The sequence below is a fragment of the Macrosteles quadrilineatus genome, unplaced genomic scaffold, assembly GCF_028750875.1.
Source record: "Macrosteles quadrilineatus isolate MER2022 unplaced genomic scaffold, UCM_ALF_1.0 Scaffold_8__2_contigs__length_117827958, whole genome shotgun sequence".
Classification (NCBI taxonomy): Eukaryota; Metazoa; Arthropoda; class Insecta; order Hemiptera; family Cicadellidae; genus Macrosteles; species Macrosteles quadrilineatus.
The window spans coordinates 41,064,783-41,087,319 of record NW_026542601.1 but is presented as its reverse complement, the minus strand read 5'-3'; the positions used below and the strand labels follow the sequence as shown (position 1 = coordinate 41,087,319).

The 22,537-nt window shown below is 33.6% G+C and overlaps 1 protein-coding gene across 1 annotated transcript in view; it reads right to left on the bottom strand.

The window, feature by feature from the left end:
• Positions 1-18,367: 18,367 nt before the first annotated feature.
• LOC128999251 (uncharacterized) overlaps positions 18,368-22,537 on the bottom strand; it is a 132,755-nt gene continuing 128,585 nt past the window's right edge. The window contains exons 31-32 of the mRNA XM_054425650.1: positions 19,940-20,280; positions 18,368-18,534 (exon numbers count right to left, since the gene is read on the bottom strand). Coding sequence (XP_054281625.1) covers positions 18,466-18,534; positions 19,940-20,280 — 410 coding nt within the window. The 3' untranslated portion in view covers positions 18,368-18,465. The remainder of the gene's footprint in view (positions 18,535-19,939; positions 20,281-22,537) is intronic.

Sequence of the window (22,537 nt, the reverse complement as noted above, 5' to 3'; positions counted from 1 at the left end):
TATATAATTCAAAAACATAAAAAGTTGTTAACTATATGAATACTATAAGAATAAATACTACACAGCGAATTGTTAAGAATCCTAGATATCATATTAACTAACTCTCTTATTTACGAAATGGCATACGAATGCCGTTACCGCTGAAATAAAAACTCCCTTCTTCTTGTTGGTTTCCCGATTGTTGAAAGTGAGAAAGTTTACTCATTAAGATCAAAATGTTTTCCTAAGAGGCCCAAGTTTTATGTTGGCTGAAGAAGAAATAAATGTACGTGGTTTGGAGTTTAGTGGCTGAGTGTCGAAACAATATGTTGCCACAAAACTGCGCATTTCCTGCTTGAACACTGTTATGGAAGACAAGTGTTAGCTTACGAGTTTTAATTAAAGAAACCAGACCTTTGCCCCAACCTCATAAAATGATTTCTCATCAAAGCTACTTTTAGTTTCTAAAACGCCAGTCCAAGGTTTGAAATCATGTTTCCAATGGAAGGCCTTTGAATGAATAGAATCGATTTTGTTTAGCTTTTTTTTCATATTTCGATCAAATATTCAATAATTGGGTATATGGAACTAAATACAGTACTAGTCGTTTTCAAAGATACGAAACTACAAATATATATATGGATGTGTCTGTAAGAAGTATAAATATAAAGATACGCATGATGTTAAACAAGTAATTAATAAGCTTAGAATGTGTGTTTTTATTTTATTTTAATACATGACAGTGGTTTGAAACAAAAGTTATATTAGCACAAATATAGCCCCAGCCAATCCTTATTTATTTCCTTTCAATCCTCAATTATACATCTCATCTTCCCAGACATATTAGTTCTTTTCTTTTGTTGAGTTCAGACGATGTCACTCTATGATCTGCAATAATGGTTAAAGCTAAAACTAATGAAACCTATTTTAAATACTTAACTAGGCCCAATATATTTAAAGGTTCTCGACGTAGTGCCTCTTACATCATGGAGTACATGTCTTAATCCTAATCCAACTAGTTAAAGCTGTGCAGGTCAGTTTTCACTTACATCCTTGAAAACCCCTCTCATACCCAATTTGGAATAAACCCCTAATTTATTGTTTCCATGGTTATTATACTTGCAGAATAATTTCGGTTCTTCTATATTTTCATAATATATATTTTTTACGAACAATATTTTTTTTAAAGCATCTTTACTCCTTCTAACTCTCCCTCTAATCTAATTAAAAAGCAAGATTACGGTGAGCTGTTTTTCTGTTTACGGGAGGACGTTTCATACTTAAGACTTGGGAGTAGTTTGTCACGGAGGTGGACCATAAGAAACCCATTTCACTTTACGTGTGGTTATTTTGTGAAGGCGACTTTATGGACCAATAAACGCCTCGAGGTGACAGCATTAACATAATGGGGCGACGCCTCGCAGGTGAATAATTGAATTCAACACCTCTTTTAAGGGATTCACGTGTACCAAAAGAACATTATTTGAGGTCTTTATGCATGGTTGCTGCAGACTAATTTAAGTTAAGCAAATGTAAAGATTATATAATAGACTTTAAATAGGCTAGTTCAAAGTTGATAAGGTACAAAAAAACTTTGAGATGAAAAATAATTTCAATTTTACTGTAATTTTCAAATATATTTATATTTTATTAGTCAGTGGTTCATGCTATCAACCTTAACCATTTTGTATTTTCATAGTTCTAGTAATTGTGTTATTTTTACGCCTTCATATTTAAACGATAAGTTACTATTACAAAAAGTAACTTACGGTGATTACTTTTTCGCATTTTTCAATTATGAGGAGTTTCAAATCTTCTGAGTAATCCATTTTCACAGTAAACAGCCCGAGCATAACATTGTAAATAAATAATAGAAACATCAGCAACTTATCTTTTTGTTTTATAATACTGTTATGGTGCTGTCTGCCAAAAAAATGTCCAGATACATCTAGATGTTCAGATACATCTAGGGTTGTAGTAGGCCGTCAAAAATTATTGCACCAGTCTATAAACCAATCATTGCAGGTACGGCCTCCACGTATCTGCAACAATAAACATTTTAAACACCTAAATACTCGAAACTGTTTACATTTAGATTTTTTATTGGGATATTTTAAGGTGTGTTTTTTAGTCCGGTTTCAAAGTTGTGTTTAATATTTACTACGGTATTTGAAAAAAGATTAAAACTAGTGTTAACAAATAAAACAAGAGTCTACTAATTTCTACTATCTTATAGTGCCATAACTTAAGTTTAAACCAGACACTGTAAGGTTTAGGGTAAGATGAGAGAAAACTATTAAACAAAATTTGCGAACCTAAACTTAACCGAACATTCTAAACTGTAAGATAACAGGTTTATGATTTTATAGCGTTAGATTTGGTATTACAGTTTATTATTTAACACATAGACTAAAATAGCTTGTAAAAAATTTATAATTATTATTATATATTATAAAAATAACAATTATAACCAGTTGAATGTTTAATGGCAGTCGTATTTGAACAAGAGACGAAACAGTATGAAAATGGATTTTAAATAGACTGCTATAATAGTTAGGCAAATTGCTCCTTGTTTTGTGTGTCTAAAACTGTGTTGGTTTTCCACCTAACATCTGAATAATCCACACTCTCGTATTTCATTTGAATCAATAAAGCTTCTATTACAAAAACAACTTGACTGGTGATTTTGCCTACGTTGTTTTAAAGCTGGGAAATATTATTAATTAGTTTTGATTCCTACATGAATAACCACTTTTAGGATTGCTCTTGATTTTCCCAACTTTCCAGCATATGTGTCGTGGTTATGTACTATTGATTAAACCAACGAATAACCTGAATGTGTTAATATCCGAAAAACACACATGTTTTAAGCTTACTAATCGCATACATTTTTAGGATAAAAGGATTTCTTCAAAGAACCAATAGCTCATGATGGGCTGCTCAAACACCTACAATTGTCGGGGGAGAGGTGTTCATTTGTACAACTCATGAGGAGTACAAAATGTTGACCCCTTGCATATAGGCTTAGGATCTAAACCAATAACATTTAGCCACTATAGTATCATAATTTCAGATTCCATCAGTTTCAAACACAGACTCACTCTGTATCGCACACCAATTTCGCTTCTCTAACAGTTTATGTTCCCTCTAATATTCAAGGAGTCCGACTCCGATGCTCGGTTCTCGCTCTATAAAAGCTCCCTGAGGTGCAGTTAATATATCTTCACACCTGAGGATGTATCGTTAAGGTTCTTACATAAATATTTATCTACCAGATTGACCTTCTCAATCATTTGTACCATACTAGCACTATTGTAAATTTGCTCAAAAAAATTACAAAATTTTGCCCCTGTTACGCACTATCACAAAGGAAGTAAAACCCGGAGGGAGTTTTATATTAAGACATACTTCGAAGGTATACTCTTTGTTAATTTGTATTGACTTTTTTACCAGTTTATTAAAAACACTTTGTAATCATTAAGTAGGCCCATGTATCAAGATTGAGTGTTTTCTATATCGATGATATGATGATTTAAAATCTCCTTGAATCTTAATATCTATCTGCCCATCAATCTACCCGGCATGCCATTAAACCCGAATTCCAACCGGCAACGGCACGGGTCCACCTTTCACATTATTTTATTAGACTTTATTTATATAGCATTGATGTTTTTTTTATTAAATTTGAATTTAATAAACCCACCGACAGTATACATAAGAGTTGCTGTACGGTATGAGAGCGGATCTATATTTCAATATTGTAGTGTAGATTACTTTTGTAATTTTTTACCACATAATATTTTTCATCTTTCATCAGTCATAGAAAGAACATTAGAGGGACTCTTTGATTGAGTCTTGCTGCTACCAAACATTTTTGTTCTTTTATTTCTTTATCTCTTATATCTAGTATTAATAATTAATTAGTCTTTCTAACACTGTACGACGCGTTTTTAGGTTAGGTTAAACCCAAACATTGAACGAAATGTGAAACCACAGAAACGCTGCATCAGCTGATCGTAGTTGTAATATCGTGTTGCCAACTTATTTTCATGCGTACACGGATTACGTGCATAATAAAAGCACACTGTTATGTGTTGTTTGGTTGGAATACTGGTGTGTGCCAAAGTAAAAACTGTGCGCCGAAGTAAGGCTTTCTATACTATAATCTGTGCAAGGAAGCCCACTTTGTTGGGTGACTGAAGAACATACAATAATTTTAAAATATTGGAGATTGTTTTAAATAAGAATCATTTTAGAAATTAGACTATTAGTATATTATTTGTATTGTTCAACTCAAAAGTTCACAGTCTCTAACGCATCAGTATTCCGAAGCTGTTCCTGTTATCATAACTAACTTGTATAATTACTCCAGTGTGTTTTTCACAGCTCTGTTAAGCCTTTTACATGCAAATCCACCACGAAATCAAGGCACGTGCTTCATACTTCGCTCATCAACAACTTCGCTGCGGAATTTTATTAGTGTGGACCACGTCGAGGGAGAACACACTTGTGAACGTTGAATTTTCAAACAATTAATCTAGTACGTCACTTTCATTTACAGGAAATTATTTGTTGGCAAGTGAGTTGAGAAATGTGCTACCTATACATAGTTCTTTTTTTAGACAAACCTGACAGTGATTCCTTGGTCGCCAATTTTATAGGTACACAGGTTTTTAAATGGCAACGGTTTTAATTTCTAATATTTCCATTCCGTTAATGCATGTTTTGGTACTGTGTAATAACTCTTTCGTAGGAATAACAACACGTACGTCAATATGTATATACGTGTATAAACATTGATTGTTATGTTGACGTACATGTTTAAATTCCTGAGAGAGAGTTTTGCAACAAACTATAGAGCCTTCCAGTTTTTAAATTGTATTATGGAAAATGACTCTCTCTCTTGCATAACACAAGAGCACAAGGTAAAATACATGTTCCCCGTGTCAGGATGTGTAAAACAAAACCCGAAAAAGTCATGTTATATTAGGCTTAAAACTTGTAAATAGGTAATCTTCCACTTAGTTTGACTTGTTTGCCTTTTAGACAGTTTAAAAGTAATTTGTATTCCATTCTAGTTACAGCACCCTTTTATAGTGTTTTGGAACCAAGTTTAGTTGCCAATAGAAATAGGACCTAATAGCCTTTTGTTTCGCTTTGCATGTATCCTGTTTTTTAAATAACTGTGTTTTAATCCGTGTATATTGTGCCAAATTGTATTTATACTAGTATCCCTGTTGCTCGAATTCGAGCAATTTCTAAATATTAGAGGCGTTATTTTAAAAGGAATAACGTTCATAATTTCTGATGACTTTAAAAGATTCGACTCAAAGATTATGGAAATACTCAAGATGTACATAACAGAATATATCAATTTATCCAGGCTCTCTCGCTTTTTTCGATTGTAATATTTACGCCAACCCGAATTCAAATAGTAATTATTTAATTTCAACCAAGTCAGTAAATGTTTGTAGCAAACTGTAAAATTAGCAAACTCATTGACTGTTTAAAATTAACATATGTTCTTCTTCTTACTTTTAATTTCTGACAACAGCTGGAGCTGCATAACAATTTTTGTTTCCTGTGTTAATCTTATGGAGAAATGCAAAACTTTAAAGGGCCCCAGGGCCTCACTCTCTGATTATTTCCCTAAAAAGAAAGTTTCCTGCACAACTTCACGTTACGCTCTTTCCAATGACACCAAAAACATGTCAATCGGTTCAGTAGTTTCGGAGGAGTAATTGTCACAAAAATCCTGCTTGCGTATTAAATAAGTACTAGTGTACATGTTGCTCGAATTCGAGCAGTATTACAGGATTTGCAAACCAATAACAATCATACTTAGCTATCAACATTTCATAACATGTTATGAACACTTCCCACCTGTTACAACAAAAACACACCTACCTTCCCTGTAGCAGCAAAACTAAGTACTCATATTAAAATTAACTTAATGTTATTTAAATGACATATTTGATTAATGTTTAAGATCCCTACTGTTCCTGTTCTAATAATCATGCAGTATTTAATATGTTTGAACCAGCTGTGTGGAATTGTGAAATCAAAATTAATTTGACAGTTTGTTCTGCTTGTTTACATTTTTAAATTTTGTGGGTTTGTTCTTTGTTACCATGGATACCATCAATAAATATTTCACCCTTAATTTCTGACAACAGCTGGAGTTCCATAACAAATTTTGTTTCCCATGTTAATCTTATGGATAAATACGAAACTTTAAAGGGCCCCAGGGCCTCACTCTCTAATTATTTCCTTAAAAAGAAAGTTTCCTCCACAACTTCACGTTACGCTCTTTCCAATGACACCAAAAACATGTCAATTGGTTCAGTAGTTTCGGAGGAGTAATTGTCACAAAAAACCTGCTTGCGTATTAAATAAGTACTAGAGGTCGTCCAGTGGTCGAAACTCGACCAAAAATATTTAATGTACAGACTTCTTTATTTTCATTCCAGACTTTGAATAGAACATGTGATTGGAGTTTCTTCCATTTGTTTTGATTTTCTGTTTATATTTCGTTGTTATTTCGTCACCAGCATGGCAACTCATAATATCCATGTTAAATTTTTCAAAATTTTAAATTCATATTTTGTGCTTATTTTTGAGCCTATTTTAATTTATAAAGGGATTCTGCACACCTACAGGAACATAGCTTTCTAACAGTATGCGTAGATTTTCCCTACGATGCACACGAGCTGAGAAAAAAGGTTAAGAAACATGCTTGCCTATTAATATATTGATAGATAGACTAGTTAACCGCCCGTGCTCCGCCACGGGAATATTGTCAGCAATAAAAGACATAACAATTAACAAATACTGTTTATCTTTGTATTTTATTCAGGGGTTGCTTAAGCTTTTACATGAAATAGAACTGATAGTTGGCCTGTATAAACTATTTTATGTTAATCAAACCAATAGGCTATATAAGTTTAACCAAATTAATGTTTTACTTATATTAATTCGAGTTACACTTTAAACAGGTTTTTGTTTATTACATTTTGTTGTATGGAATAAATATAGTCACTTACATGTAAATCACGCATCAGCAGTTGGTAGCATTTCACGAACCTTTGACCCATTCTGTGATTAACAGCTTGTGTTTACCGTAGAGTATATTTAAAGTCGGGCATACTTTGGTTCAATGTTAGAGTATTAACGGTCCAAACCGATGGTCTTTTGACCCTCACTACTTTTTTTAAAGTCGCTGTAGCCCCATTGATAAGCTTTTCATTAACTCAAAATGTCGATAAGGAACTCATTTTACCTTCCCCTTGTGACAACATAAGGAGAATATATTTGTGTCCCTTTAGTCTGATCTGACTCTAAATTCATAGATTTGCTGTAGTGACGAATCCAATTTAACTAACCCAATTCAAAAGAGTTGGTGTTTTTTTTTTAGGGACTTCCAGAGCACATTTAACAACATTACTGCTCTTTACTTGTTTGGTTCGATGGTTCTCTACATGTTTTTTTTTCGTTTTGTAGGCCTATGTCTCTTTACGCCCGGTTAAGGATTACCTTTTCTTTTTCTTTTTGTACTTGTCACACCCTGGAGTTAATAATAAAGCTTTATAACGCTGTAATGACCCGAGTCAACATTGCCATTAAACATAAAGTCATATACTTCTTTGCCAGACCCGAAATCGTAAGTGTCACAATTTCTCAAGCAACTTCCCTGTCCCTGTGTACTCAAAAAAATATTTAGGGTATAGTTCACTGATAAATTGTAGTTCCACGTATCCCAGCGTACTCACACCACCAACACCACCACCACCATCTCAGCGTATGTCAGCGCGTGAAGGTAAAATTTGGTACAGCTGAACATCAAACCCTGATCTTGAGTAAGATTAATCACTTAAGATAAAAGGTTTGTATGTTTCCCACTCATTAACAATTAATTATCTGTACAACTTGTAAGTGCATTTCCCTACGATTGTTCTGGTGGCAATAGAGAATAAATTATATTGATCAAAACAATAAGTTTCCGTCCCTACTATAAGGGTATTATTTCACATTCTATACTCAAACTTAAACTCAATTATTACCACTTTCCTTCAGATCACTTCGCAGAAAACTAATTAAAACGTTTCTATAAATAATACATTGTGGTATAAAAAGCTAACAAATACACTTTTCCTGGATCAAAATTGTGTGTTTATAAACAGGAACTCCTAGATTAATAATTACATACTGAAAGTGAGGTTATACAAATAATAACAAATATCTGACAAAAATTAAACAGCTGACGAATAATTTATAAACTGTGTATTATATTCTTCAATAAGAATTGTATTGACTCGACCATTGAAGTGCTGTAGGTCGTAGCCCTTAGAAAAACCCTAAATTCTAAGGAAGTTCGGCAAATCTACACACTATCCCATTTAATTTGAGACATAAATCTTGGGGATCGGTCCAGTAATTACTGAGAAAACAGTGTTACAACTGTGTATTAAATATATAGATATAGATATGTTTTCTGATGCTAACTTTGTAATGATTTCGTTCTCTATTTTATTGTTTAACTGTTGACTTTCTGTAATATTATTAAGTAAACTTTTTTTTATCATTTTTAAGAAGAAGAAAGGTTATTCTTAAGAGGAAAGAAATGTCCACAGACTTTTTCTAAACAATTATATATTTTTGATATATTTTTACATTGACATTTTAGCCTGTACATTTTTGTAATGTTTTGGGCAATAAATATATTCTTTTCTATTCCGATTTTGAAAGAACTAGGAAGATAATTATTTCAGGCAAAAGAGAATTATTTCAGAGTATATGCAAGGAGACAACCTCCACCGGAATGAGATCCGAAGAAGCAGACTAACGCCAATACTGGGGCCAGAGCCGGGACTGTATAATAGACCAAGTGGCGAGGGAAATACATCCTGTGAATTGCGTTAAGGTCTTGTATTCGCCTCTGTGGGTTTTTGCCTTCACTTACAGTCTCGCCATTATAATGAGAACTTCAACAACAACTAAATACATGTGTTACTTTAGCAATCAAAATGGTCGGTTGATTTATTACGTTCGTTTAATTGGGTTTAAAAGATCGTTGATACTTACTTGTACTAACACTCATATTTTAGAGTTAAACAAACTATTGTGGTGTTTGATGATGGATAGTAATAATCAGCTGAATAATTTCATTTGAACATTTATGCGTTTCAATTATCATTACTTTATGACAGCTACTAACCCCTATGAGTGCGAGGTGAGTTTTTTTAGGATATAAGATTAACTAAATTCAAAGTCAACCTAACATGTGATCGTTTTTATTTGGATTTCTTTATTTATTATTGTATTTTGTGTAAGATGGAAACATGATTATGACCTATGAGTTTAAACTAGTTGTTGATTAATAACGGGCTCAACTGCAAATACAGCCTTACATTTAATCACATAAAATGAATTTCATGTTTTCAATGTAGCCTTAATCACAGCAATTTCTTATATAAATACATACTGAAAGTTTGAATGAATGGTGTTTTTGGTCTCTGGGGACATAAAAATGAAAAAGTAAATCGACCCTGGGTCACCAATTACCGTGTCACCTATGATGATAGTCAATTTCCTTTATGAAATTCCCTGAGAGTCTTAGTTTGTTACCAATATTTGTGTAAAGCAAATAAAATGTCATAAAATAAGCTGTGCGACGACGGTTCTTGGGGAATTTCATTGGGGAAAGTTGGAGATCCAAGAATGTGAGCTTCATTGTCGGGTGGTTCAGCAAACGAGATGGCATTCAACATTCAACGCAGTGCAATATGATCTTCAAAATTCAATTTTGGTATAGTTCAATTTTCTAATGAAATTGCTACTAAAAATATAATTAATAATTTATAACGTCTCCCAGTTAAAAAAAAAATTGATATAGTTGGGATGATACATTTTTATGTTTAGTATTTGCCTAATTGTTATGTATGTCGATCAGTATTCGCTGATGTAAATTTTGCCACAGGTTTTAAGGTGTAATTGGTGAATTAGTTAACACATTGATTTAACAATATCATCAACCACTAAATATAAAAACTAACTTAAATATTATTTCGATAAAGTCCATTCGACGGAGTCTTTTAATCATTATCGAACCATAGTTGGTGAAACCATTTTAAATTGTCGTTTAATGACGTAGGATTTATTTATATAACGTACCATGAAGGTTACGATACATTACAGTACATAAATGTCAACTGCCTATTTTACCAGTCAACGGCGTAACAACCAACTGAAGCTACCATCATGTCTTTAACGATTATACGAAGAGCATGTTTTGATGAGGCAATACAGCCGTATTTGCTTCCAACAAGGTACTGCTGGTCCGGATATATACAGTGTGTAAATTAAGTATTGAAAAAAATCTGTATTTTTTAAACCGAAATAGATAGAGATATTCTGTTTGAGGCGTTGATTGTTAACAAAGGTTCCGCAATTGTTCACATCAAAAATATTTTTTTACCCCCTAACAGGGTGGGGGTAGAGGGTGACTCATTTTTTTCAAATAGCAACCCCTATTGAGTGACCCCTCATTTTGAAGGGTTTGTCAAAAGAAACACAATGACGCAAATCCGAGGTGAATATCTCACCCCTAGCCAAAATGGCAGGCATTCAAAAATTGCATTTACTGTATGTGTAAAAGCACTAATTTCACAAATAATAGAAAGAAATCTGTATTTTTACAACCGAAATAGAAAGAAATATTCTGTTAGTGGAATTGATTGTTAACATAGGTTCCGCAATTTTTTACATCAACAATATTTTTTTCAACCACATTAACAGGGTAGGGGGTGGGAGTGACTTTTTTTCAATAAGAACCCCTATTGAGTGACCCCTCATTTTGAAGGGTTTGTTAAAAGAAAAATAATGACGCAAACCCGAGGTTGATATCTCACCCCTAGCCTAAATAACGGGTTTTACAAAATTTAGTTTTTGTAAAAAAGCACCCATTTTGGAATATCCGCCATTTTGGCTAAGGTTGAGATATTCACCTCGGATTTGCGTCATTGTGTTTCTTTTGACAAACCCTTCAAAATGAGGGGTCACTCAATAGGGGTTGCTATTTGAAAAAATGAGTCACCCTCTACCCCCTACCCTGTTAGGGGGGTAAAAAAATATTTTTGATGTGAAAAATTCGGAAACTTTGTTAACAATTATTGACACAATCAGAATATTTCTATCTATTTCGGTTTTAAAAATACAGATTTGTTTCAATACTTAATTTACACACTATATTGTACACAGGCATGTTTTATTGTTTCCAACATATTTTACTTTGGAACATCTGTTAGTTCTCTTTCATATACATTTGGCTTTGTATCCAAATAGTAGTTTACGCAACGATCGCGTAAAGATAGTAAAGCCACAATTAAGACCCAAGGTAGATTTTTCCATGATAATTTATTCCCTATTGAGATTTAAACACGTAGGCCAAAATTAGGACTGTGACTGAATAATAGACTAATTTGCGAGGGAAATACAGCCTGTGAATTGCGTTAAGGTCTTGCATTCAACAATTCTATTGAACTCAGCTTTCTCCCTTCCTTCGTCCCCATATGGTAAGCAATACTGTTTGTCTTCCTAAATAGTTTTTGGTACTTTCCTGTTAAAGAGAACATTCATTATTATCAATGATTTGTTTCTCGATGTATCGATATTAACGAATTGATCAGCGGACAACTACGATAAATGATAAATAAATATTGTTTAGTATCAACAAACAATAATTAAAAAAAAATATATTGAAATGAAACTGTTATAAACTAACCTAACAAAACCAACCATACTTGCTGTAACATTTAAAAATCCGTTTGATATTCCCCACTTGCCTTTTCTGTTTTCAAACGGAATTTTTTAATGGTACAGCAAGTTTGGTTGGTTATGTTAGGTTAGTTTGGAACTGTTTCATTTCTTAATCCATATAATAGACTGTATTTTAGCCTAATTAAGATCAGTTGTCTGTTTGTCTTGGGTTGTAGAGAAAAACAAAAATATCGATATATCGAGAGAAAAAATCACATCGATAATAATGTATGTTCCCTTTAACAAGAAAGTACCTATTATTTTTTATATTTTACCATCGTTGTCATCAAGTTTTCAGTAAGTCTTCATAAATATTGATAAACATGTTTTAAAATTTTTAATTGAGATTGTAAATGCAAAACAAATTTCTATCATATTTGGGATATTTTAGGTTTAATAATTTTCGTCTTTAATACGACACTTATTTTGATGCGTAATTTCAGTTAATTTATCTGACTGGCCTATTTTTCTGAATACTCCTAAGTATTTTTTAGGTTTATTAGGAAAATAATATTTTTGCCACCAGCTATCTTGCTACAACAAGTCACATGCAATTATTTTAATGTTCAAACATTGTTGTATTTATTAAAGCGGGAGTCAAAAAACGGATTAACCCAATAACTACTGGCAATTAAAGATCTAAACAATCATGGTACAAGGAAACTCTCTTTGTTTTTATGACCAAATGTTGGAAGAGATAGTAAGCTATTTACCACAGCAGTTTATTGCAAACTATGTTGACGGTGTAGAATCCATTCTAGCTGGATTACCAAATCACTTTATAAAGTTCAAAGATGTATTATAAAATATTAAAAGTGATTATTGAACGCTTTTTATGGACTTGTAGACTTTGTTAAAATATTTGTTCAAAAATCACTGTTTCTACTACATTAAGCACGTTGTAACTGAAATATTTGCACAACATTACGTGTTCTTAAAAATTATTGATCGCAAGTAACGATATACTTTAATGTTAGAATGCAGAATTGATTTAGAAGACTATTTCATATATTTCTAGATCATCAGCTAAAAATTCAGAAAATTTACCATTGCATTATTCACTCAATAATAGATTTTGTCTTATCTAATATTCCATTCTATTACATTATTATCATTTTGACAGCTTAAAAATATGATGACCAACAAACAACTCCCCGCATAGACTATTGGTGCGACTACATAGGCTATATACATATATATGGAAGTAATTGTACAAGCACTACTGTATTTGTACGATGAAGGAATTGCATAACAACTTGATGATGGTTTATGTCAATTTGCAGAACATAAACTAGCTGTTACCTACGGGCTTCACTCCGTTTGACTCCATAAGTATTAATAAGTGTGACTTTTAGTTTTCTCAAAAGTTCATGGGTACTTTGGGATTTATATATGTATTATTATTTACAGTATCCAGTAAATAAACAGTTGAATGTTATTTGATTAAAGACAAAAGTATTACACAACACTCAGTTGATCAAGCATGTTTACAAAACGATGTATCAAACGTGTATGGAGTATGTTGTGTACCTTACTGATATAGTAACCATGAGCCCAGTAGGCCTACCCTTGACTATTGTGGGGCTAGAATCCACGTTTCGTATTCTAACATTACTCCATGAGATTTAAAAGTACATGTATAGCTAATTGCATAATCAATTATTGAGTTCAATTGTCCAAACACTTGAAATGTCATAACACCTTTGGTAAGAATCTGGATTTTGTTAATTTTACAATAGTTTTTTATTTGACAAACTTTTATTAAATTTAAAAATGGAATATTCTTATTAGTTATGTCAACAACCAATAATTATTTTAGTACTATCTCATCGCTTTATATTTCAGTAGGCGAAGCCATAAATAAATAAATCGACTACATAAAGCAAATATGTAATACATGTTCCACCATGTTATCTGTAGTCAATGAGGTTTCAGGTGCGCTTCACTTCTATGAATACAGAATGAATAATCGTCTGACTCTGTTGATAGTATTCAGATCTCTTGCCGTGTATTCACTGTAATTTGTATGTCATGGACTCATATACAAGCTTGTTAATGTGAACAAACTATCTCTATACATAATGTTTAAATGATATCGGCCAACAGAAATGTGAGTCATTAAGTTAAAAGGTGTACAGCAAAAGCTGACTATCGTTTTTAATTTTTCCCTCATATGAAGTTTAGAGAAAGAATTGATTTCGTTAAGATTTCAAAGTTCAAGTTCTGGGTACAATTGTCCGTTTCAGGTCTCTTTGAACCTAATCTTTTTCGAAGTTGTCTGTGTGTGAATGTGTACAAAGCTACTGTCTACACCATCGATGTATACAGGTTAATACAGGAAACCATTATCTTATTCAACCTGGAGAAGGTATGCAGCATTCTACATGCGAGTTTAAATTCATCAGTAAAGGCTTTAATGTGCCAAACAGTTGAATTGAAATTTAACTATTTCAAGTAAATCATCAATAGGAAATCCAAAGCTATCCCAGGTTTTTGAAATGGTATACGCTGCTGTTGGTGTAACGGCTTCAATGGAGCAAATGTCTCCATTGCCAACTATTGCCGACTTAGGGCTTCCCTTAGTTGAATATGTTAAGATACATTTCATTGGAATCGAAGTGTATTATGGACCTCTCCGCACGCAGATCCATGCATAACAGATGACTCAGTTCAGTATTGTCATCTCAATTCCGTGATTGGATATTATACATGTACTGTTGTGGAGATGTTAAAGTATATTAATACAAAGAATGTTCAACATTTTATGAAAAGTCTTATTTACTTTCTTTTTGACTTTCTCTTCCCAAACATAGTATACTGCATAAAGAAAGTATTGTTTTCGTCTAAAATTCGTTTTTGAGTTTACGTAAAAAAATACGTTTCGGCGGTTCTCGAAGTGATGTATCTGTATGTGTATTTTTTAAAATTTGGTATGTGGGTTCTAGTTAATGGGATCTCCAGCTGTTGTTTTAATTTTTACCTAACCCGCCATGTTAAACTTCCCTATCCCAAGCGTGATGTACACAACTTCCTTACTTCTCGAGTGATGTAAAGTTGAAAAAAACTCACTCGGTGATGTAATGAAACCCATTTAAATAACATTGAGTGGATAACATAAAAAATATACCTCTATGGATCCAACGACGTTCAACGCTAGAAATCAGCTGTGTGTTTGAATTTTATTGTTATGCTTTGAAGAATTTTCCTAACCTAGCTTTTGTTTGTAAATGAACGTTACTGTTAGAAGATGAGTGAAATTGATAATGAAGCATATTGCTCGTAACCTCCTGAATATTGTTGGGTCAGGTAAAATCTTGTACGTTACACGTTACGCAAGAGCGTGTTTACATCACTTCGGTGAATTATGCAACTCGCCTTCGCTCGTTGCACAACATTCACCTGCGTGATGTAAAAACGCTCTTACTACACTTGTAATGTAAATAGCTATTTCGGTATTCCTTTATTTTTAAAGGTAATTTTTCCATACAAACCCACAAAATGACGGAAAATTGGATTTTTACAAAAACGGGTCAAGCTATTTTGATTGAAATTTAGTATATTATAACCTTTTAAGCTCGAAACAAAATAGCACAACCCTCCAATACTTTAAAAATTCATAAAAAATAATTGCTACGGTGATTTCCCCCATAAAATATCATAGTTACTCCCACCTAGGCTTTGGCCTACCCATTGTAAGGGTTGTTGACAAGGTAAAGGGAGAAAGTATGTGTCGGATTGCTGATACCATTTGTTTCAATATTGTTTGGTGAATGCACTCAACACATCTTATCACAGTTCTTAAAAAAAACATTAAATATTAGAAAAATCCTCAAACTTGCTAGACAATCAATAAAAGGTGAAATTACCTATGTCCGCCGGTCGATCCTGTAGAATCTTATTGCAGGATATGCATTTCGGCGACGTTAAATCGCCATCTCAGTCCTTAATATAAGAGCTTGATCTTCCCCATTAGGTGCGTCTTAAAGTTTTGAAAATACGTACACGAATTTTACACATGACGAAACACATAAATACATGGTAGGCTTACTTTTTACTTTTACTGCGGACGTAAAATAAACGCGCGTCGGTCGTGTGTCGAAACTCGACTGGAGTCAGATTTTACTTGCAGAGTTGACCTTTGTCCTGTCTCTGTCCTTTGTAGCTACAGGTGGTGTTTCATTCAACTTTAACAATGCTTCGAATAATATGTTGGATTGTAGTGTACTTTTATCATTCAGAAGGTTGTGGGGGGTGGTTTTTGAGGCTTTGTAAATTTCATATTGCTCTAATGATGTAATTAATCGACTTTTTCTACAAACATGTAAAGGTACTTTCTCATCCTTCACTCATATTTGGGTTAAAATATGCACATATTGGCGTCACTGGCGTCCCCATCTTAAATAATTGATTGATTGACTTTAATAATTTACTTTGAAATGGCGAACATATCAATGTAGGTATTTTAAGCCAAGAATTAATGGAGATGAGTGTAGGATGAGTGGCCCAAACTTTTAATTTTGTAAGGGACTAAGGCCGACATATTCCTTAGACACAGATGTTAATTAATAGCCAATACAGCAAAAGGCAACTAAGGGGCCTAAGGGGGTTAATAGGGGAATTCGAACCACATTTTTTCCTTGTAATTAACGAATTAGTCTAATTATCAGGGTAATAAAAACTGATAACATGTGTGATAAATTAAATGTTAAATTTTTAACCTCCTTGATACAGTATTAACATTCTGATAGACGGATGGAAAATAAGGTTTTTTTTAATTTGATTTCAAAACTATTTACAAACACTAATATTGATATAATGATATAGTGATGTAACACTTTTATCAAACTACGACTGAAATACTTAACACACCATTTTATGGAACATAACCTATAATTTAATAATTTAATTTCATATTTTTTCATAATTTATTTACCACTCTTTTTATGATTAATCTGTTTGATCATTGTATCGATGGTCCAAAAATAACTCTAGGGGGAGGGGGAGGGCGTTTGATTATGTTGTATCGGTGGTCTAAAAATAACTCATGAGAGGGGGGCCCAAAAAATAAGTTTGCAGGGGGGCCCGTAAAAATTTTTTACGCCACTGGGAAGGTGTTCTTTAAATCTCTTAATAAATGGTCTGCCAGTCTGTCCAATATATAACTTATTACATTCATTGCATGTTATCTTGTACACTCCCGATTTTTCACTCAGGTTTTTATCGCTTTGTTGGGCTTAGAGGAGATTTTGGACGTTATTGCCAAAATCATACGCCCACAGCAACAGATACAACCATCCACGAAACCTCCCACACCCTATAGCTCATAAATTGGCAGCTTACAATAGCTTTGTTTATATATTGCTATCAGTACCACTTAGCCCCGTAAACTTCGAGAACGAGAGAAATATCGTCAAATATATAGCTGTCAAAAATGGGTTTAATCCTAACATAATCGACACATTAATTAGCAAACATCGAAAGAAAATTTTTACAGAGACTGCAGATCCAAGGCCTAAAATAAAAACAGAATTTGTCTCAGTTAAATATGGAGAAAAGATCCCCCACACCCTAAAAAGTGAAATAAAAAAACATGGCAAAACTGTAGCATTTAGAACATCCAATAACGTCCAAAATCTCCTCAAACCTAGAGCCCAACAAAGCGATAAAAACCTGAGTGAAAAGTCGGGAGTGTACAAGATAACATGCAATGACTGTAATAAGTTCTATATTGGACAGACTGGCAGACCATTTATTTATTAAGAGATTTAAAGAAAACCTTCCCAAAAATAGTTTAACACAACAATCCAATTTTTCCGAGCACCTAGTCAATAGTAATCACAGTTATTCCAGCTTGAATGAGAATTTAAAACCTTTACACGTTTGTAGAAAAAGTCGATATATGACATCATTAGAGCAATATGAAATTTGCAAAGCCTCAAAAACCATCCCCCACAACCTTCTGAATGATAAAAGTACACTACAATCCAACATATTATTCGAAGCATTGTTAAAGTTGAATGAAACGCCACCTGTAGCTACAAAAGACAGAGACAGGACAAAGGTAAACTCTGCAAGTTAAGTCTGACTCCAGTCGAGACTCGACACACGACCGACGCGCGTCCATTTTATGTCCGCAGTAAAAGTAAAAAGTAGGTCTACCATGTATTTATGTGTTTCGTCATGTGTAAAATTCGTGTACGTGTTTTCAAAACTTTAAGACGCACCTAATGGGGAAGATCAAGCTCTTATATTAAGGACTGATGATGGCGATTTAACGTCGCCGAAATGCATATCCTGCAATAAGATTCTACAGGATCGACCGGCGGACACAGGTAATTTAACCTTTTATTGGTTGTCAACCGATCCGGAACAACAACAAACAACATAAAATGAAGTTGCTAGACAACATAATTCTACCAATAAGCTAAGCTTTTCTAATAAAAAAAGGTTGATTTTGTAAAGTGGTGTGTTTGTTGTTTTTAAGTTTGAAAGAATACTGTGATGAATATCGAATGTATAGTTGTTACAACAGTAAGCCTAACATCTAGAACATCAGGATTTATTAATGAACATATTATTATCATTTGCATTATATTGTCTGCATTACAGTTGGATTGTTTTTGACCACTATCTTTTGCCCTAGGGATCAGTAAGTCGGTTAGTTTAAGGCCTTCATTTCCTACCAATCTTCGCTCCAGTAAAGTCCATGAAATTCAACATTGACAACCTTAAATTGGAAACCTGCAACAACAAACATTGTAAATATTGCATCATCCCTCTGGGGTTCAACATGGATGACATAGGTTAATAATTTAAATGAATTTGTGTGCATATAAGATACTGTGGTTCTTCACTACCTTGTCCAATGTGAACTTGTAGATGAGGCTTGTTCTTGATTTAAATCAGTTTATACAAACTTAAACCCTCTTCAACAGGGCCCATTTATTAAAGCGGCCCTGAGCCTTCCACAACATTAAGCGTGGTGGCATTCCATGGGCGCAAGCTGCAATCCACCTACTTGAAATCATCCAGCCAGCCGCTTGGGTTCGATACACCAAGCATGCCATTGTAGCCTAGGGGTTCTTGGTCGCCCTCCTGACATCACAGCTACAGGCTGAGGCTCATACGCCTCTCATCCTAGTAGGCTGGTATGGGGCCAGCCTGGCCGTCGTTGCCATCTAGGTCTTACGTGACCTCTTTTCGTAGCTACTACAGTCATGACTTGCACTCCCAATTAATTGGTAGCCGCTGTCGTTTCACACGCAGATCCCTGTCGGTGCTGTCGTCTGACCCCCGTCACTGCCCCTTCCACTGCATGAGCCGTATTGGAGGTTCACACGCATTAAGTATTGCTCCACCAATGAACTACAGTATCACGATTGCTCGGCACTAAGAAACGAACCGCAATGAGTTTTATGAGAACTCCGACAGCGAGTTTAAGTTCAAGTTGTCGGTTTATATTACTCACACCGCAATACCGTCTTTGGTACGGATTTTCAGCCTAAGGATCTTCGTGTTTATCAAGTGTAGAAAATATCATCCAAGTCCTAAGACCCATAGCTAAGCCCTAGCTTTCGATCGCATGTGCTGGTGACCCAAAACGATATAAAACTCTGTTAAGATTTATTTCACAAAAATACAGTATAAATAACTCACATTCTACACTTGGTTTTTACCAAACGTAGCAGTTTAGCATGCCTATGTTTTAACCGGCGATGGTTGAAACATATGCTAGACTTCTAACCTCTAACCTCAGCTAGGGGTTTGCTTATGGTTACGCCAGGCTATTGCAAGACTAGCTTACCCCCTCAAACAGGCACGTTACAACTTACCAAGACTAGATTAACAGATTTGCATAGGTACTTTAAACATAAAAATTTCTGAAACGAAATTCTCTAAAACCTTCGAAGTTTTATGAGTACAGTATTACTCATAACTGTGGTACAAAGTCTTCACACAGTAGATCCGTACATTAGATTTACGCGAAATATACTTCTGTACAACATATATTCAGAAAGTTAAATTTACCTAAGTAATTATCGTTACTTTCACTAGTCGTACCACTCGTGTTTATTTTTAACACAATGTCTACACCTTTACGTAGTTTCATTACAACTTAACCGTAATTTGCTGCATAAATTCTTACCAGCTTCCACTCCAGCTCATTGCTCATCAACTCCTTGTCAAATATGAAGACTGTCTTCTCCTGTGCGGTTTTCATTTCTTCAGTTATTTTCTGTTTTTGGTTTAGTCTGACTAGGCTGTACGAACGGTCCTTATATTTGGTATGTAAATACACCACTTTCACGACTAAATCGCATGCAAATCTATTAACACTGAAGAGGTATCCATTTGGCCCCTTTACGATTGTCTCAAATGATGACCTTCCCTCATCCCAATATACCTCATAACATTCCATACTGTAATCATTATTCTCAATGTTAACATGCTTCGAAAACAGTTTTCCTTCAGACAAATCCCGGTTTTCTGTAAAATAGTAACACAGTTATGGTATTTGGTGGGATCATATTGGTTTGACATAAGACTGACTTTTAGTGACTTTCCTATAGGGAATAATATATTAATGTAGGTCTCATGGTGAGACTAAGACCTGGGTTTTAATTTTTCGTTTTGATGTCCCAGAAGCCAAAAACGCTATCCTTTCAATTACATATGAATATATATGCTTTATTGTTGGGGGAGGTTATAGAGAAAAATTGTTTTTTTACGATTTTTAACCATAAAACATAAACTTTGGAATTGCATTCCAAAATATTTTGTTGCGCGTACAAAAAAATAATTTGGTAAACTGAAGCATTGTTGTAGAACAATAAATTAATGATCCTACAAAACTATAAATTAGAAAATCCTATGTTAGCCTACTCTCATAGGAAAAAAAAAAATCTGTTATAGTTTGATTGTTTAGGTTGTTTTGTTTATTTGATATCATATATATACATATATGCCGTCGTCACTGTACGCGATTCACTTACTTGTGATATCACAGACGAAATGAAATTCAGGAATGACAAAATATAGGATTTAATTTAACACACAAAAATGAGGTTGTGTTCTTTACAAATTCAAACAACAAACTAAACATGTTTACATTATTCATAAAACAACTAAAACACAAATAGTAATAATAAAAATAAGTAAATAAAAAAAAATGCAAATAGCTTATGAAAACAAAACAGACTTTAAGCAATAAGTAAAACCAGTCTCTCAGCAAAAAGTGATTTTAAATATATATTGAAGTTTTAACCAATAACTTATAATAGTCATATAACGGCACATATTAAAACGTGACAGGGTTTTTTTTATTTCACGATTCTGAATCAACCACTAGACGGATTTTTATGGTTTTTGTGTTAAAATAAAGATAATTTTGAGTACTAGGGAATGGTGCCAACATTTTAGTTTAGGGTTTCAGTTTTTTAGAAAATAAGTTTACATTTTTAAAAAGTCTAGCAGCCGACGCTAACATTATAGTTTGGCTTTTTGTATAAAACTATTTGCTTAACGTAACAGCTGTAAACATGTTTGTGACACAAATTCAGCACTTGGATAGAAATGAAAGACATACGTAGGATTGACTTATTTATACTATGTGTAATGCTTTAATAATACGTTCATTTATTCGGTAAGGGGATGACAGATTATTCTAAAATACATCGTAAATATTTTATAATCTAATAATTTTTTTAGAGCAGTCTTTAAACTCTTGGGTTTGTTTTAGTGCAATATAATTTGTTTGAACTAACAGCTGGATGGATATAAAAATATTCTATGGAACTAGGAGGTTATTTAATTTAGTCATTGATTATAGGAAATAAGTAAGATTAGTAGGGATTAGGTAGACAGTAGAGATAAGGAAACCCTTTGCCGTATACAAATCGAGGCTCTGCCCACGACTCTTCAAAGAAAAGCCTATGCAAATTATTTTCGAGATTTATTCTGAGATAAACAAATGGATGACAGAGTTAAACACGATTTTATCATTGACCTAGGATACTGCAAGTAGGCCTATAATAACTATCCTTTTGTCAAATCCAAAACGTTGGCGTGTGTTTATGTGTGGCTACGTTTGGGTGCGCTGATGTACGCATAATATCGTTTTTATGTTTTAACTAATTATCTTATAGTTTGGATAAAGAAATGTGGGAAATGTACATAGATTCAATGAGGGTGGGTAATTATCACAGATATTAAAACGGATAATAGGATGGATAGTAAACATAGAAAAATTACGTCACTGGCTTACTTGCGTGTGTACTTTTTTCAAATTCCTCTACAAAATATGACAAGAGATTTTTTTCAAATGAATGTTATTTCAACTGAACATCTCTTTCAAAACAAACTATCTGCTACTTTTTTTTACTTTTCTTCGTTTACTAGGCCTAATTTAATTATCAATAATGAATGCAGTGAAATCGATGCAAAGGATAGGTATGGATGATTTATTTAATAATGTCACAATATGTTGGCATACCAAATCTTTGGTTGGTAATTCAAATGTCAACAGTTGTAGTAGGTTACTAGAAAACTCTCCAACAAGCTGCAGGTTGTCAGTAGATACTGAATTGGATTCATTTCATACCATAATATCCCAGTAGTGTATAGTTCAGAAACTTGGGCACTGACCAAAGAACCGAAAAACCCTATTGCTGGGTTTGAGAAATAGAGTGAAGATAAAATATACGGGCTATTTATAATAATGGAGGTTTAGATACGAATGAACAGA